This window comes from Camarhynchus parvulus, chromosome 14 (assembly GCF_901933205.1).
Source record: "Camarhynchus parvulus chromosome 14, STF_HiC, whole genome shotgun sequence".
In the NCBI taxonomy this organism is placed as follows: domain Eukaryota; kingdom Metazoa; phylum Chordata; class Aves; order Passeriformes; family Thraupidae; genus Camarhynchus; species Camarhynchus parvulus.
In genome coordinates, this window is record NC_044584.1 from 4,508,110 (window position 1) to 4,524,579 (window position 16,470).

Consider the following 16,470-nt stretch of genomic DNA (forward strand, 5'->3'; position numbering starts at 1 on the left):
CAGCCACACTCCCAGCAAACCAAAGATGAGGGCACAGCCACACTCCCAGCAAACCAAAGATGAGGGCACAGCCACATTCCCAGCAAACCAAAGATGAGGGCACAGCCACATTCCCAGCAAACCAAAGATGAGGGCACAGCCACACTCCCAGCAAACCAAAGATGAGGGCACAGCCACACTCCCACCATGGGGAGCAGGAGCCAGGCAGGGCCAGGAGCTGCTCTGAGGAGAGGCAGCCAGGTGAGCAGGGGCCAGGACAGCCCTGCCATGGCCCAGCACTGGCACACAGCCACTCCTGGTGGTATTTAACCCTGGTGGCAGAGCCAGCACCACAAACACCCAGCCTGGGACACTCTGGGCAGCTCTGAGACAGAGCCTGGAGCAGGAGCCAGCCCCAGGCTGTGGGGTTTGCTCTCATTTTGCACTTGAGCAAGCTGACAACACAGGAGAAACAAAAAATATGTCCAAAACACATTTCAAAGTGTTGAGAACACACCTCAAAGCACCTTGTCCTGCAGCAGCAGCAGAGCTGAGGCTCAGGAGATGCACTGCAAAGCTTCCTACCCTACTACACATCTCTTGGGTATTCAGGTCAGCAGAGGGGCTGCTGGCAGAGCAGAAAAATCCTTTTAGGTACATAATAAGGTAGAATTGAATTCTGCTCCAAGGTGGAGAGACAAAAGCCATTTGTCATGCAGCATTCGCTGACAGGACATGTCCACAGCCCAGCCCTGCCTCCCTCCCCGCAGAGCTGGGTGCTGCAAACAAAGGAATTCACACCCCAGCTGCTTGGGACCAGCATTCACCCAGCTGCAGAGAGGGAAGGAACCTGAGCTGCACTTTGAAGTTATTTTAGAAGAATTCTCTACAAGGGTTCAGCACCAGACCGAAATGCAAATCACCATCATGGCTTCCTGAGCAAATGAGCTATTGCTGCATTTTTTCCAGTCCGGCAGCATCTCGCTCTGAAGATCTAATAGCAGCCCTACTGAGCAGCAGCTAATTAAAGCCTTTCCTCCTGCCAAAAGCCCAGATTCAGTCTCTGAATGACCCAGTAAGTGAGACTTGTTCCACCTCAGGAGCCCTGGGAGACGCCGGGCGGCAGCTCTGCCCTTGTCCCCCCCGGCTGTGCCCTGCTGCCAGGGCAGAGCCACCAGGGGCTGGTCCTGCTGCCCTCCCTGCTGCTCCTCACAGGGATGGCTCAGATTAACCCAGCGACAGCCCACAGCCCTCCTTTGCACAAGGCCCTGAGGCTCCTCTCCATCAACACGAGCGAGCAACACAAATTTGGCAGTGAATGGACTGAGCTATTGGAGATGGTCCTCAGACACATCATCACACAAGAGTGAATTAGTCCAGCTCTAGAGCCACTCCTGGGGCAGAAATCTGCCCTGACAGGCTGGGGAGGGGACACACGGGCCCTGCTCAGCCTTTGTGCCCCCTGCACACAGGGATGGCCCTCCTGGCAGCTCTGCCATCCTCAGAAACCCCCTGGCAATTACAGATGCTGCATGAAAGGGCACTTGGCTCCGATCAGACCCCCAAAAAGCAAATTATTCCATCCAACTCTCCCGAAACCAAGAGAACATGGAGCTGTGGATGCCTCCCCCAGCAGGGCTGGTTGCCCAAGGAGCCCATACAAACCCTGGGGCAGGCCACACCAGCAAAGCCTCTCCCAGAGCCCATCTCCATCATCAGAGCCACCAGAGGCATCTCCACGGCAAAAATGGTACCGAGGCATGGAAACTATAAATAATCACTTGGGAGATTAATTCCAGCTGTGCAGAAATCTTCTGGGGGCAGTGACTTATCCTGAGTGAGAACAGAGGGGCTCCAGAGCTGTCCCTGCCAGCATGGCACCACCTGGTACAGCCTGGCATGGCACTGCACTGCCTGCCATGGCATGGCATGGTACAGCATGGCTCCTGCATGACAGGGACAGTGCATCTGCCTCAGGCACCACTGCTGTCCCCTAGGCAGCCTCTCCCTCTCGGCTGCTCTCAGTCAAGGCCAGGCTCTGGAGCTTGGCCAGGGATTTCTCCTAAGCCAAGCTCAAGTTCAGCATGGAAGTGCAGTGAACGCCAGGGAAGGGCAGAACCAAAGCCTGGTCCTCAGGCACAGCCCCCAGAGCCCTGCCAGGCTCCATCCCCGTGGCACAGGCTCCATCATCCCCCTGTGCCCCTGCCAGGCTCCATCCCCATGGCACAGGCTCCATCACCCCGGTCCCCTGCCAGGCTCCCCCGGCACAGGCTCTCCCCCGTCCCTGGCGCCTGCTCCCCTCTGGATCCGCCTCTCCCCAGCAGCGCTGCTGCGCTGGGAGGGCTCCGGAGCCGGAGACACAGTAAATAATGACTTTGCACTGCGTCAGGAGCTAATCCACTCAGTGATGCAAATGAAATTCATGGGCCACTTCCCCCTCACTCGGCTCCTCAGTGATATTATAAAACAATCCTGACTTCATCGAGATGTCACCGCGGCTGCAGGAAGCCTTCAGGGGAGCCAGGACGACTTTCACTCCTCTTCACCACCTCACTCTCTCATTCTTCTGCTATAATTGGAAATCATGAAAATGCATTTGTTCATGTGCTCCGAGTGTCAGCTATTCAATGAGCTTGTGCTCTCTGTGCAGACCAGCAAAATAAAGGTATTTAACCGTTCCCCCCAAAGGTGAAGCTATTCCTGTTGCATCCTTTCACATGGCAACAAAAGACAGGGAGGAATCCACCAGCAGGATCAGCTGGAACACGCTGGCAACGCAGCACGAGGAAGAGGAAGAACAGCTGAAGGCTGAGATTTAGACATCTGAATCTTTTTTAGCTTCCCTGCTGCTGACTAAATATCAAATGTAGGAAGACGAGAGCAGAGCCACAAGAGACTGGAGATTTTAAACATAGAACCAGAGAACCCTGGAGTGGTTTGGGTTGGAAGGGACCTTAAGGCTCATCTTGTTCCAACCCTGCCATGGCAGGGACCCCTCCCACTGTCCCAGGGTGTCCCAAGATCCAGTGTCCAGCCTGGCTTGGGCACTGCCAGGGATCCAGGGGCAGCCCCAGCTGCTCTGGGCACCTGTGCCAGGGCACAACAATTCCTAATTCCCAATATCCCGCCCTGCCCTCTGGCACTGGGAGCCATTCCCTGTGTCCTGTCCCTCCATGCCTTGTCCCCAGTCCCTCTGCAGCTCTCCTGGAGCCCCTTCAGGCCCTGCCAGGGGCTCTGAGCTCTCCCTGGATCCCTCTCCTCTCCAGGTGAGCACCCCAGCTCTCCCAGCCTGGCCCCAGCCCTGCAGCAGCTCTGGGTTCCTCTGGACTGGCTCCAGCAGCCCCAGGTCCCCAAGCACAAGCCCTGAGTGGCAGCACAGGCAGAGCCCCAGCTCAGAGCTCCTGCTGCAGCCCTCCCTGCACAGACACCAGCTATCCCCCATTTTCCCAACCACACCCCAAAAATACACAACTCATCTCCTGCTCAGAGCTGGAAAGCTTCCCTTGTTCTGAAGACTGAGCTTCCCACCCAAAGAGGGAAGCTCACAGACTGGCTCCTCGGAAAAACCCAGATTTAAGTAGATGCAAAAAAGCCACTTTTCAGGGAGCTGTGCCATAACAAGCCTCAAGTTTGCAAATCCAGTAACTTCCATGTACTGGAGCTTATTAATATTGGATTTTTTGGCAGGCGCTGCCTTGTCCAGCTCGGATTAGCAGCAAGTATATTCTGCCTGTCAGATTTAAACAAGATGTATAAATCTGGCACAAAAGCAGGACCAAATATGGCAGCAAATTATTTAAATTGACAAGATGTAGCCCACAAGCACTGAGCACTCCCAGCCAGTGCCCATCAGCTGGGCAGGGAGGCTCCTGCTCTGGGCCACAGGAGTTCAGCTCTCAAACAAGGGGCACGCGAGGTTACCCACCCCAAACACTCACTGATTCCAGCACTGGGCTGCACTGGGATTTATTTTCTTTTTCCACACGATGGGAAGAGCAGGAGGGGGATAAATAGGGCCCAGCCAGTGCCAGGGAGGAGCAGCAGGGCAGAGCAGGGCAGAGCAGAGCCCCATCTGCCCCACGATGCTGCGGGAGCAGAGCTGTCACCTCTCATGAAAGGCACTGCCCGTCACAGGGGCAGCCTCAGCTGTCAGAAACCACAGCCAGGGCTCCAGAGGGGCCCTGGGAGGGCTCAGCCAGCTCCCCACCATGAGCAGGAGTCACCCTCAGCAGGGAAAGCCAGTGCTGCTGGCAGGTTCTGAGTTACAGAGCTCAGGTGCCTCTCACAGCAGAACACTTCCATTTGTTTCATTTCTCCTATGGAGGCCAGTCAGAGCCAGGCTGGCTCAATCCCTCAGAGCCTGCAGCAAAGTGCTCCCTGGAGCCCAGGGGAGCACAGCAAAGCCACACAAACCAGCTGCACACAGGAGGAGCCCTTTGGCCAGAGCCATCCCCTCGGCTGGGCCAGCCCAGCCTTGGCCACCCTCTCCAGAGGGGAGACACATCTGGGGTGCTGAGAGAAGCAGCCCCCAGCACACAGCTCTGTCCCTGCAGCCCCTCACCACAGCCAGAGCCATGTCCTTGCCACAGCCCTCCTTGGGACGGGGCACAGAGACCCCACAGCCCCTCCAGGTGGTGCCCATTGGGATCCCGAGCTCCTGGGGGCGGGCAGCCTGTCCCTGCCCGGCTCTGGGTGCCAGCAGGAGCAGGCTGTGGTTTGGAGCTGTGCCTTCCCTTCCCAGGAACAGCTACAGCCAGCGCTGCCACTTCTGGGAATTGCTTCTGCTTAACAGAGAATTCAGCTGCTGCAGCCACCACCAGAGCTTTCTTCCTGTCCCCCCCATGCCCTCTGTGGCTCTTGTGGAAACACTGAGTGCCTGGTGCAGGCTCCTGCAGGACAGGGCCAGGCTGTCCCTTCCCTGCTGGGCAGCAGCCCCTGGCACCCCTGACACCCGGTGGGGCTGACGAGCCCCAGAGAGATTTGCACCTTCATCCATCGGGTCAGGGCAAAACTGAGGCAGCTTCTGTGCCCTTTCCCATCCCTGATGTCCATGGCACCTTTCTGCCTCCAGGGACTCCTGGCCATGGCACAGAGGCCACCAACACCAGCCTAGAGCAGCGATGGGTGGGTGGGTGGAAGGAGGGATGGGCTCAGAGCCGGGGAGCAGCAGCGCAGAGCTGCCCTTTCCCTGGAGAAAGGCAAACCCCAGGGACAGCCCTGGTCTCTGCCCCCCTGAGCCCCACATGTCTGTTGAGGTACCAGGGCTGAGGGCACCGTGCCACCCCAGGGAGCCCCTGCAGGGTGCACAGCACCTGTGGGTTCTGCTAAACCTCAGAGCACAGGGCTGAGCCACTCCAGGGAATGGAAACGTCCTTGGCCAGGCTTCATTTCCTGCAGCATCACCTGGGAGGGCTCCAGGGGCTCTGGAGCTCCCTGTCCCCTCTGCCCCAGCTGGGGACAGGACACAGGGCAAGCCCAGAGCACAGGGCTGCCAGGCCAGGGCTGCAGCCAGGACCCCAGGCCAGGACCCCTGGTTTTGTGCCATTGCCTTTTCCAAAGAGCTCCTTTCTGACAGCCCGCAGCCTCCCTGAGCTCAGGAACACGCTGCCCAGCACCTGGGGCTGCTCCTGCCCTGCAGGGAGCTCCTTACTCACCCTTTGAGTGGCTCTGCTGGATGGGCTGGCAGAGCAGTGACTCACTGGTGGCACTCACCTCACCGGCATACTCTGTGCTGCCCTGGGGCTGAGCTGGAGCGCAGGCACAGAAGGCACCAGCCCAGGGGTGTCTGCCAGCGTGTCCTGTGCAGCCAGTCCTCCCACAGCTGGCTGCTGCAGGAAAAGCCCCCAAACCCTTCACCTGGGCACGATCCCGTGCCAGGCACCTCTGCAGACACCCCCTCTGGCAGCACACACCTGCAGGGCAGGGGAGAGCACCTGCACCTTGCCCTGCTGAGCACAGCCTGTAACAGGGTGATGCAGGCACTCCTGCCCTGGCTGGGTCACAGGCACAGCCCCGAGTTAATTCCATTCCCCAGGCACCGTGGTCCTGCCAATAGATCCAACGGGGCACCGAGGAGCCTCGCTGGTGTTTTCAGGTTTTTGCCTGGGGGCTGCAGGAGGAGGAGGAGGAGGAGGAGCTGTGCTGGCTGGAAGGAGGAAGGGCAGCAGCCCGCAGCGAGGGCTTGCACAACCACCCTCCCTGCAGCTCCTACAGAGAGCCCAGCAGATAACAGAATCCACAGCAAGTTTTGGGAGCAGGTTCAGCCCCTCCTCCTGCTCCTCACAGACACCAAACCCTCAAGGTCCTGCTCTGTTTGACAGCCCAGCCAGTGAGAGCCCACGCACAGCTCGCTGCCAGGGCAGGGTGCCCCACACACTGGCCAGGGCTGCGGGGATCTGCAGGATCACACGTGTGTGAGCGAGCAGGCGTGCAGAAATGCCAGCGCTGTTTGCTGAGGAGTCTCCTTAGAGACAGCCCAGGCATTGAATTCCCCAGGAAGTCTCAATGGCTGGAGAATAATCATGGCAGAGGCTCAGGACCGGGGTGCTTTAACCCCTGCAGGGGTGTCCGAGCCATCAGGCCCCAGGCTGCACACCCTGCTGCCACCCCAGGGCGCCCCAGTGCCCAGCTCCAAACCCACAGGCAGCATCCTATGGCTGGCGCCAGCCAGCAACAAATACCCCAGCAAGGAAGCAGACCCCCCCATTAGCCGGCCCGAGATGGTTTTAGGATGACAGCTATCTCCGGAGATAAGAAAGAAAAACCCACCCTGCAGCTGCGGGGGAAGGGAAGGAGAAACCACTTCCACTGTGAGAGAGAGAGCTGGGCGAGCCCCTGTGTGCTCACAGGGACAGCAGAGGGACAGAGCTGTCCCTGCCCCACAGCCCGGCCCCAAAAACCACCCCAAAACAGCTCCTGACAAAAGAGATCCCGACAAAAGAGATCCCAAAAAACAGCTCCCTGCCAGCGCAGGTGCGCAGTGCAGGGCAGTGTGGGCTCAGCAAGGCCAGCCCAGGTGTGCGTCCCCAGCCCCAGGGCCCGCCTGGCAGCGACCCTGCTGGGGCCACAGGCTCCCATCTCTGTCAGCTCTGTGTGCACGGGGCTGTGCAGCACCACAGCCCGTCCGTGCAGCCAGCGGGGCCAGCCCCACTTCCCTTTTCTGCTGTCCCTGCTCTGCAGCGCTGCCCTGCTGCCCCAGCCCCTCTGGGGACACACTGCTGCCCTGGGGACACACTGCTGCCCTGGGGACACACTGCTGCCCTGGGGACAGACACACTGCTGGCCTGGGGACAGACACACTGCTGGCCTGGGGACAGACACACTGCTGGCCCAGCCCCTCTGGGGGACAGACACACTGCTGCCCTGGGGACAGACACACTGCTGCCCTGGGGACAGACACACTGCTGGCCTGGGGACACACTGCTGCCCTGGGGACAGACACACTGCTGGCCTGGGGACAGACACACTGCTGGCCTGGGGGACAGACACACTGCTGGCCTGGGGACACACTGCTGCCCTGGGGACAGACACACTGCTGGCCTGGGGACAGACACACTGCTGGCCTGGGGACACACTGCTGCCCTGGGGACAGACACACTGCTGGCTGGGGACGACACACTGCTGCTGGGGACACACACTGCTGGCCTGGGGGACAGAACGGGAACGGACACCCCCTGGCCTGGGGACACGGCTCCAGCACCCAGAGCTGCGTTGCCACCGCACCAAAACCCCTCGGAAATCCCGTTTCCAATTTCTGCAGCATTATATAATTAGCATCGTTTGTGTTGCAAAAAAGTAATTGCAGTAACATTTTTAATTAGTCTATTTGAACACTAACATTCCTCCAGTGTGCATAATATGTTGACATGAAATTACTGGGTTTGAGGCGACTCGGGATGATTGGGGTTTGTTTTGCTTTTGTTTCTGACTTGTTTGGTGCAGGCAATAGGAGCCGGCAGGCAGCCCGCAGAGCGAGCAGGGGAGAGCAAAGTGTGATGGGTTTCACTTCCTTCTGGGGGCAGGAAGGGTGCCTTGAGAGGGCTCGGAGCAAGAGAGAAATACTTGCTTGAGAGGGAAGGCCGGGGTGACATTTCCCAGCCGCTCAGCTCTGGGCTCAGATGTTGACTCGTGGAAACACAAAACAGAAGGAGAGTGCTGGCCTTGGAGGGCAGGGAGAGGCAAACCTGCCGGGAGGAATTCTGTGTGGTGCAAGCCTGGGAAGGAGATCTAATCTGAGGAGTCTCTTTGCTTACTGAGTCACAAGCAGGGACAAGAAGTAAACATTCTCCCCAGAAAAGTTACTGCATGACACCCGAGCACACATTACCAAATTACGCTTTTTTTTCCCCCCTTTCTCTTCAGGAAGAATCAAGATTCTCCTTTCCAAGAGCTTTTCTACATGGTACACACGAAAGCAGCGACAGATGCAGGTTATTTTTTGCTCCCGAGTGTGAATCATGCTCCCCTGCTCCTCACCTCTGCCCAGCCACAGCGACGGCAGGCTGAGCAAACCCAGCTCCAGGGGACACATCTCCCTCACAGGATCCCATCCCTGACCCCACAGGGACCAGGAGCTGCCTGGGCAGCAGGAGAAATGGCCCCGAGGGTGCCAAGGCGGGGGAAACACCAGCAGGGAGGAGAGAGCTGCCAGCTCCCAGCAGCAGCACATTCCCACGAGGCGAGCAGAACTTCGCTCTCAGAAGCTTTCAAAGCAGTTCCCTTTCCTTCAGCATCCTACAGCACCTCAGGAGAGCCAAGGCTTGGCTTCCCCAGGCTGCAGACACAGGGGCTGCTCCCTCCCTCCCTCCCAAAGCATCCCTGGTGCTGGCACTGCCCGGATGGACCCCAGCCCGGGAAGGGCAGAACACACACACACTGCTTTTCTCTATTCCTGACAAGTTGCTGCACCTTCCAGAGGGGAGAACCCCTCTGTACCACGGGCTGAGAGCAGCCAGGGGGCACCGAGCCTCCCTCGGGAGGAGTTCACACCTTCCTGGCGGCTCCAGGCACTTCCCTCAGCCTCCAACACCCACGAGATATTGATTTCGTTTTGTTCAGCCGCCAGAAGCAGCCCTGCTCCTGGAGGGCTGTGCTCAGCCCTCCCTGCCCACACCCAGACACTTTCTGGCTCACCAGAGACACGTTGGCCCAGGAAGTGTTCAGATGAGCGCAAGGATAAGGAGGAGATGGTGCGCGAGGATAAGCAGCAGATTAGCAGGCTATTAAGTGGCATTTTGTGGTACCCATTAGTATTTCAGGCTACAAAGAGTCAGTTTCTGCTAACTTCCTGCCAAAAGTCACAAGTAATGAGCTAATTAACAATCTAATTATTGCAAATGCCCTAGAAAGAAATCAGGGCACAGGTGAAAACCTACTTAGAGCGGGCACAGCAGCGGGAACAGCTGAGAGCAGCCCCAGCTGCATTCCAGCCATCCCGCAGCACAACGGGAGGAGACACTCGGGGAAGTTGCTAAAGTTCAATTAAAGCTGTGCTCAGCAAAGGGAGAGCAGACCCTCACTCAGAGCCCTGTGGGGCTGAGGAACCCCGACACAAAAGCAACCCTGGCATTTTCTGCCTCCGTGTCAACATTGGCCAAGTTCAACAGCAGCTGCAGCACCACCTGTGGGGCACAGACCCGAAGCTGGTGGTTCCTGCACAGTACAGCGCGGGCACGGCTCCCCTGGCACGGCTGGACAGGGCAGTGCCACCCTGGCACCCCCAGTTCTGCCTCCCAGCAGGACAAGCCCCGGGGCAGCCGTGAGCAGGTGGCAGTGGCAGAACCTCTGGGTTGAATTCCTGAGCTAGAAATGCCCTGCAGAGACACACGGCGTGTCCTGCACCCCAGCTGGGAGTGCCCTGCAGGGACACACGGCGTGTCCTGCACCCCGGGCATGGCTGGGGTGCCCTCACTGCCATGGGCATCACCCCAAAGCTGCCTCCCCCACAGGAGCACCTTCCCCTGGGCACCCCAGCACGTCCCAGCTGGCTCTGGGGAAGCCCACAGATCCCTGATTTCAGGAAAGCAGAGACTGGGCTGGTGTGCAGAGCTGGAGCTGCAGGACTCCCTGCTGCACAGTCAGTATTCCCTGTGGCACACGCACACCTGTAACACCAGACTGACCTGCCAAGGGGGTTCCTAAGGCAGAAAGGGATGTCACAGACCTGTCACACACCCCTGGGGGTGGCACTGACCCCCTGGCAGTGCTGCTGGTGCCACTGCAGCTCTCAGGGGCTCCTGTCCCTGAGCCAGGGCTGCTTCAACACTGCCCAAAAACATCCGAGGGCAAACCTTGGAGCAAGAGCACCATTACAGGTTTGGATAACAGCTCCTGACAGCTGGAAGAGACTTGGACAGGCGCCAGTTCCCCGAAACTGGATGCTCAGGTAGAACTGAGCAGGCTCTAGAAACAATGCAGACAAACCCTGCCGGGCTGGGGTGGTCCCCACCCCTCCACAACACGCTCTGGATTTCACAGACATCATGTTTGCACAAATACACCTCGCTGAAAGGGAAGTCAGGGAATTCATTCACAGCCAGGAGAGCCTGGGAACACCAAACCAGAGATCCGAGGTGCACAGAATTCCTCTCAGTAACGTGACTGAGCTGCCCATGTGTGAAACCTCAGGTACTGTGGGAAGCTGTGACCTTGAGAAACAGCCCTAGGATACATTTTAGTCTCCATATCCTCTCTCCTCTGCCTGCCAACACCTGTCCAGGCCTCCAGGCTGGGCTCTGGGAGGTGGCAGGGAGACGGCTTTGGTATTTTAAGGTTATATGTGTGTGGCGAGTGTTAAGGATGAGGAGCAGCATCATTTAAATTGGATTAGCCTCACACTGCTCGTACAGGCAGCTGCAGGGATGCTCCAGACCCAGCCCAGCTCCTCACACCGTGTGCCACTCCAAAACCCCAAGGACAGCTGCAAAGAGGAGCCTTTCAGAGCTCTAAAGCACGTTTGTTTTCATGCCAAATACCTCAACTTGGGAGTCAGCCACCCACCAAAATAAAACTCTGTCCCAAATATTCACAAAAGGAGAATTTGGCTGCCAGCAGCTGCGAGCAGCAGCCCCGATTGAACCCCACGCAGGTGGGACCCAGGGGCCAGGGGAGCCCGAGCAGGAGCAGCCCCCAGCTGGGCTGGCTATAACCTGATAACGCCTGGGTAATTCAGCCCAATTTCCCGGGGGGACATCCCGAATCCCCGAAGAGCTTCTCCAGAACCCCAGCATCATCAGAACAAAGAATTATGGTCATAGTAACCCGGCTACTGCAACATATTTGGTTATAAAGACTCATTTTTTCCCCCAGCAACACAACTAAGCCATTCAAGTCCTCGCCGGCTGCGCAGTTCCAGCCGCGGAGCAGCCCTCGCCCAGCCCGTTCGCCACCCAGCACATGTTTTGCTGTTAAGTACATTAAAAACAAACTCCCCTCGGCCTTTTTCGGGGGATTTAGCTGAACTCCCGGGCGCTTATCTCTGCTAACGAGACACGACCGGCTTAAAGGCACCGACTAGTTGCTGGGTTGATTAAAAAATGACTAAGCTGCTTCGCGGTGCCGCGGGGATGCTCGAGGCCGGTGCCCCGGGGATGGTGCCCGCCGGGGACGCGGGGCCGGTCCCGGGGGGCGGACGCGGAGCGCAGACCCCCTCAGCCCCCCGGCAGCGCCACACTCACCTTGACACTGGAAACCCTGCTTGCCGAAGCCCCTGCGGAGAGAGAGGCGCAGTGAGACACCGGCCCCGGCCCCGCGGCGCAGCGACCCTGCCCGAGCCGCCGGCCGGGGGAAGACGGGCACCGGGGGGACCGGGACGGGATGGGATGGGGGGAACGGGGAGCGGGGACGGGAGGAGAGGGGGGGCCCGGAGGATGGCGAAGGCGAGCCCGAGGAGGGATGTCCCGCCGAGCCGGTGTCCCGGAGCGGCCGCGGCGGTGCGGGCAAGGCTCACCAGATGAAGTCGGTGCAGTGGCTGCAGAAGGTGGGCTGCTTGAAGAAGCGCGCCGTGAACTTGTGGTTCTTCACCTCGTGCACGTTCTTCTGCCGCAGGGCGCCCTTGCGGGCGAAGCGCACGGGGCCCTCCTCGCCCTCGGGGGCCGGCGCTGCCGCGGGCGGCTCGGCCATGCTGCGCGGGGGCTGCGGGCCCGGCCCGGCCCGCTCCGCTGCCGCTGCTCCGCCGCCGCTCGCTGCCCGGCTGCGCTGCCGGGGCCGCGCTCGGGGCCGCTGCCCGCAGCTGGCGGGAGGCTCCGACACCGCCCGCCGCGCCACGCCCCCTTATTTACATACGGCACCGCCCCGCCCTCATCTGCATCGCCGGCCACGCCCCCGGCACCTCGCGGCACCGCGAGCCCCGCCCCCCGCGCGCCTCGGCACGGCCACGCCCCCCGCTCGATTTGCATGTTGGTTTACATGGGGCCCGGGCCCGCCCTTCATTTGCATAGAGCGTCTGCATCCCGCGGGGATGCGCGCGGAACACCGGGCGCGGGCAGGGATGGACACCGGGAATTGGCCAGGACGGAGACTGGGAATGGGCCAGGATGGACACCGGGCATGGGCAGGGATGGACACTGGGAATGGGCCAGGATGGACAGTGGGAATGGGCAGTGATGGGCACTGGGAACCGGCAGGGATGGGCACCGGGAACAGGCAGGGATGGACACTGGGAATGGGCAGTGATGGACACTGGGAACAGGCAGGGATGGACACTGGGAACAGGCAGGGATGGACACTGGGAATGGGCAGGGATGGACACTGGGAATGGGCAGTGATGGACACTGGGAACAGGCAGGGATGGACACTGGGAATGGGCAGTGATGGACACTGGGAATGGGCCAGGATGGACACTGGGAACCGGCAGAGATGGGCACCGGGAACAGGCAGGGATGGACACTGGGAATGGGCAGTGATGGACGCTGGGAATGGGCCAGGATGGACACTGGGAACCGGCAGGGATGGGCACCGGGAACAGGCAGGGATGGACACTGGGAATGGGCAGTGATGGACACTGGGAATGGGCAGTGATGGACACTGGGAACGGGCAGGGATGGACACTGGGAATGGGCAGGGATGGACACTGGGAATGGGCCGGGATGGGCACCGGGAACAGGCAGGGATGGACACTGGGAACAGGCAGGGATGGACACTGGGAATGGACTGGGATGGACACTGGGAATGGGCCGAGATGGGCACCGGGAACAGGCAGGGATGGACACTGGGAACAGGCAGGGACAGAGCCCGGGGCAGGCACAGACCTGGCCAGTGGCCTGCGTGAGGCAGGGTCACCAAGGCAGGTCCTGTCCCACTGCCCCAGCTGGCAGGTGGGGGAACGAGCAGGACTCAGTGGGAAGTAGATATGGATGTGTTTGTGCCAGCCATGGGGACACCTGCACTGCCCCATGCCCTCTGCAGGACTGGCAGTGACACTGCTGGGTCCTCCTGAGTCCCAGACTTCCCACTGTGGAATGGTTTTTTTCTACCCTGATTTTCTGCAGAACATGAGTCAAGTCCAGAGGGATCCAGGCAGGAGCTCAGGCACAGCAGCTGTGCCAGGCTGGGCACTGGGCTCACAGGGACACTGGGCTCACACACACAGGCACAGGGCTCACACAGACACGGGGACCACACAGACGCTGGGCACAAACCGCCGGCTCAGTGAGCTTCTGGGAATGATGTTTTGAATTTGAATTTGCAGTTGGAATAATGATCTTCTTTTACCAACCCACTGCAAGCATGTCAGCTGGCTGGCACAGAGGAGTTTTCCAACCACATCCACCATTCATTTCTCTCACTCCCTGACAGCACCCACAGACATGGAAAATCAGATCCATCAGCCTCCTCCTCTGACATCCAGGTCTCCCTGGGCCCGCCTGGTGCTGCGTCCTCCTGCTCTGGGTGCTGAGGAGATGAGAATTCAAATCAAAACATGAGACAACTCCAAGTGATATGTAACCATATTTCCGCAAAAAAGTCTTTCTAAATTCTCATTTCTGGGATTTAATTCTGGATCTGCATCCACGTGATCCTTCCCCTTTTGAGGCCCAGGACCATCCCTGCTCTGCTGTGATCCAGCCCTCCATCCTACATGCTCTTTCTGTGAAGAAAGCCCCACTCACTCCATGGAATTAAACACCCAGGAGGCTTTCCCGAAATAGGCCCAGGGCTGTTATTATGCAGCTGCTTTAAAAGGTTCACTGCAGTAATAAAACGGGGCTGACCTGTCCTGCTGATGTCACCCTCCCAGGAACAGCAGGCTGGTTCCATCTCTCAGCACCGTCTGATTTTCCTGCTAAGAAGGAGAAATGAATTGCAGCTGTCCCTGCTGGTGCTGTGCCATGCTGGGAGGGGGTGAGGGGACATCCCCAGGTGTGTGGGCACCACACGTGGGGCTGTCTGTGCCCAGCAGCACCGGCCATGCCGAGGGTCCCTCTGCCCCGGGAGCCCCACTCACTGCAGGCTCAGCCAGGGAGCTGAGCAGCAGAAATAACTCCTCCTGCACGGGAAGGAACCCAGCAATAATGGCAATAATTACAGGGCAGTTCGGCTCCTTCCCTCTGCACTGTTCGAGGGGAGAGGGGTGTTCCCCTGAGCGCTGCTGCGCTGCACGTGGAGCCACTCCGGGCTGGATTCTGCTCATTTTAACTGTCAATTCTGGGCTCTGCCTGCTTCTGCCTTGTTGTTTTTTACCGTATGTTCCCATTTCCCGAGGACAGCCCCCATAACTGCTGCATGTGGAATGCAGAGAATATGGCTTTCATTTCCCCCTACGAGTGTTGATAATCATGATAATCATGCCCAAACTTTTGTCACTGCTGGGCCGCGGTACAAAAGCACAAAAGCCAGGTACAGTTCTTGCTCTCAGGGGATTGCTTTCTTCTTTCCTTAGTTTACGTAATTCTACTCAATTTTGCTTTTTTCATTATTTAGTGTGCTCTGAGTCACGTCATATTAAAGGCAGGATCTTCATGGCCATGCTAATTTTCACAGAAGCTGAGGACCCAGATCCCCCCAGCAGTTTGAGACATGGGGATGAACATCGCAGCAGCTCCTTCCTCTGAGGAAGCTGTTATATTTATTAAAGCAAGGGCAGTCCCCAGGTGTGCAGAGGGACTCACACACACACACACAAAGAACCCCGAGCAGCCACTCTCGGGGGAGCACAGTGGTGGAGCAGAGGGGAAACCAGCCCAGTTCGCTCCTGTTCCCGTGAAAGCCTGTGTTCTAATGCTGTTTTGCCTTCCACAGAGCAGGCGCCAAACCCCCCGGAGCAGTGGGAAGAGGAGTCTCACTCCTGCCACGCAGGGATCTCCATGGAGCTGCCACAGCCCAGCTCGGCTCCCTCCCCGGCTGCCGGGGCACAGAGGCAGCGGGAGCAGGGCAGCCTCCCCTGGAGCGTGATTCACATCCTCAGGAAGGGACCTCATCCTCCCCCTCCTCATCCTCCCCGCAGCAGCCGAGGAGCTGCCCTAGGAAGGGGGAGCTGGAGCAGCCACGGGGAAATGTGGGAGCGGCGAGCCCGGCGTGAGCTGCGGGGCTGGGGCAGGAGCGGGAACTCGAACCTTGCCAGGAAATCCCGCAGCCCCACCAACGGGGCTCGGGTGACAGCGAGGGATGGGCTGTGCTGGACAGCGCCAGCCACGGGCCTCGCCCCGGCACAGCCAGCCCCAGAGGCCAGCAAAGGGAGACAGCCCCAGAGGCCAGCAAAGGGACACAGCCCCAGAGCCCAGCAAAGGGACACAGCCCCAAAGCCAAGCGGAATTTCCCCATTTCCTGGGAGAGCTCTGCCCCACACGTGCGGAAAGGAGCCCCTGGGTGTGCGGGAGCTGCGGTCCCGGTCCCCTCCTGCGGGCGCTGCAGCCTCCAGCCCGCACTGATGGGGGGATGCTGCTGCCCTGCTGCCCTGCTGCCCCCGCCGGCCTCCTCTGGAGAGTTCCAAAAAGCTGGAGAACAGATTCCTCTCTCTTTTTTAATCTCTTTTTTCTTCAGGACCCAAATCCGCCTCAGGAAACAGGTGGAGGAAAAGTCCAGCTCTAATTAAATAAAAAGGTGCCTGAGCAGCACTCGGCAGCCTCCACATCCGTTTGTCCTCTTGCCCTCATCCAGCAGGCCAGGAGGGATCCTGGAGAGGGGACAGGGATCCTGGAACAGGGATCCTGGAGAGGGCACTGGGATCCTGGAGAGGGGACAAGGATCCTGGAACAGGGACAGGGATCCTGGAGAGGGGACAGGGATCCTGGAGTGGGGACAGGGATCCTGGAGAAGGGACAAAGATCCTGGAGAGGGGACAGGGATCTTAGGCAGAAAATCCTGCTCCCTCCAGCCCCCGGAGGATCTAGTCGCTGCTCACAGCAGCTCTTCAGCCCCCGCTCGCTCAGAGGCTGCTCGGGGGTCCCCGGGGGCAGCACAGCCTCGGTCAGACCCCACGGGACAAAGGGCCCGGGGGCAAAGCCGCAGCTGGAGCCGAGGCTGGGGCACCCCCGGGGGCGGCGCTGAGGAGGG

General features: G+C 59.4%; 1 protein-coding gene across 2 annotated transcripts in view; it reads right to left on the reverse strand.

Moving 5' to 3' along the window:
* The window catches only part of PRKCB (protein kinase C beta), a 95,769-nt gene extending 83,660 nt beyond the window's left edge, over positions 1-12,109 (reverse strand). For both annotated transcript variants that reach the window (XM_030958277.1, XM_030958276.1), the window contains exons 1-2: positions 11,927-12,109; positions 11,655-11,686 (exon numbers count right to left, since the gene is read on the reverse strand). In XM_030958277.1, coding sequence (XP_030814137.1) covers positions 11,655-11,686; positions 11,927-12,099 — 205 coding nt within the window. In that variant the 5' untranslated portion in view covers positions 12,100-12,109. The remainder of the gene's footprint in view (positions 1-11,654; positions 11,687-11,926) is intronic.
* Between the last annotated feature and the right edge of the window lie 4,361 nt (positions 12,110-16,470).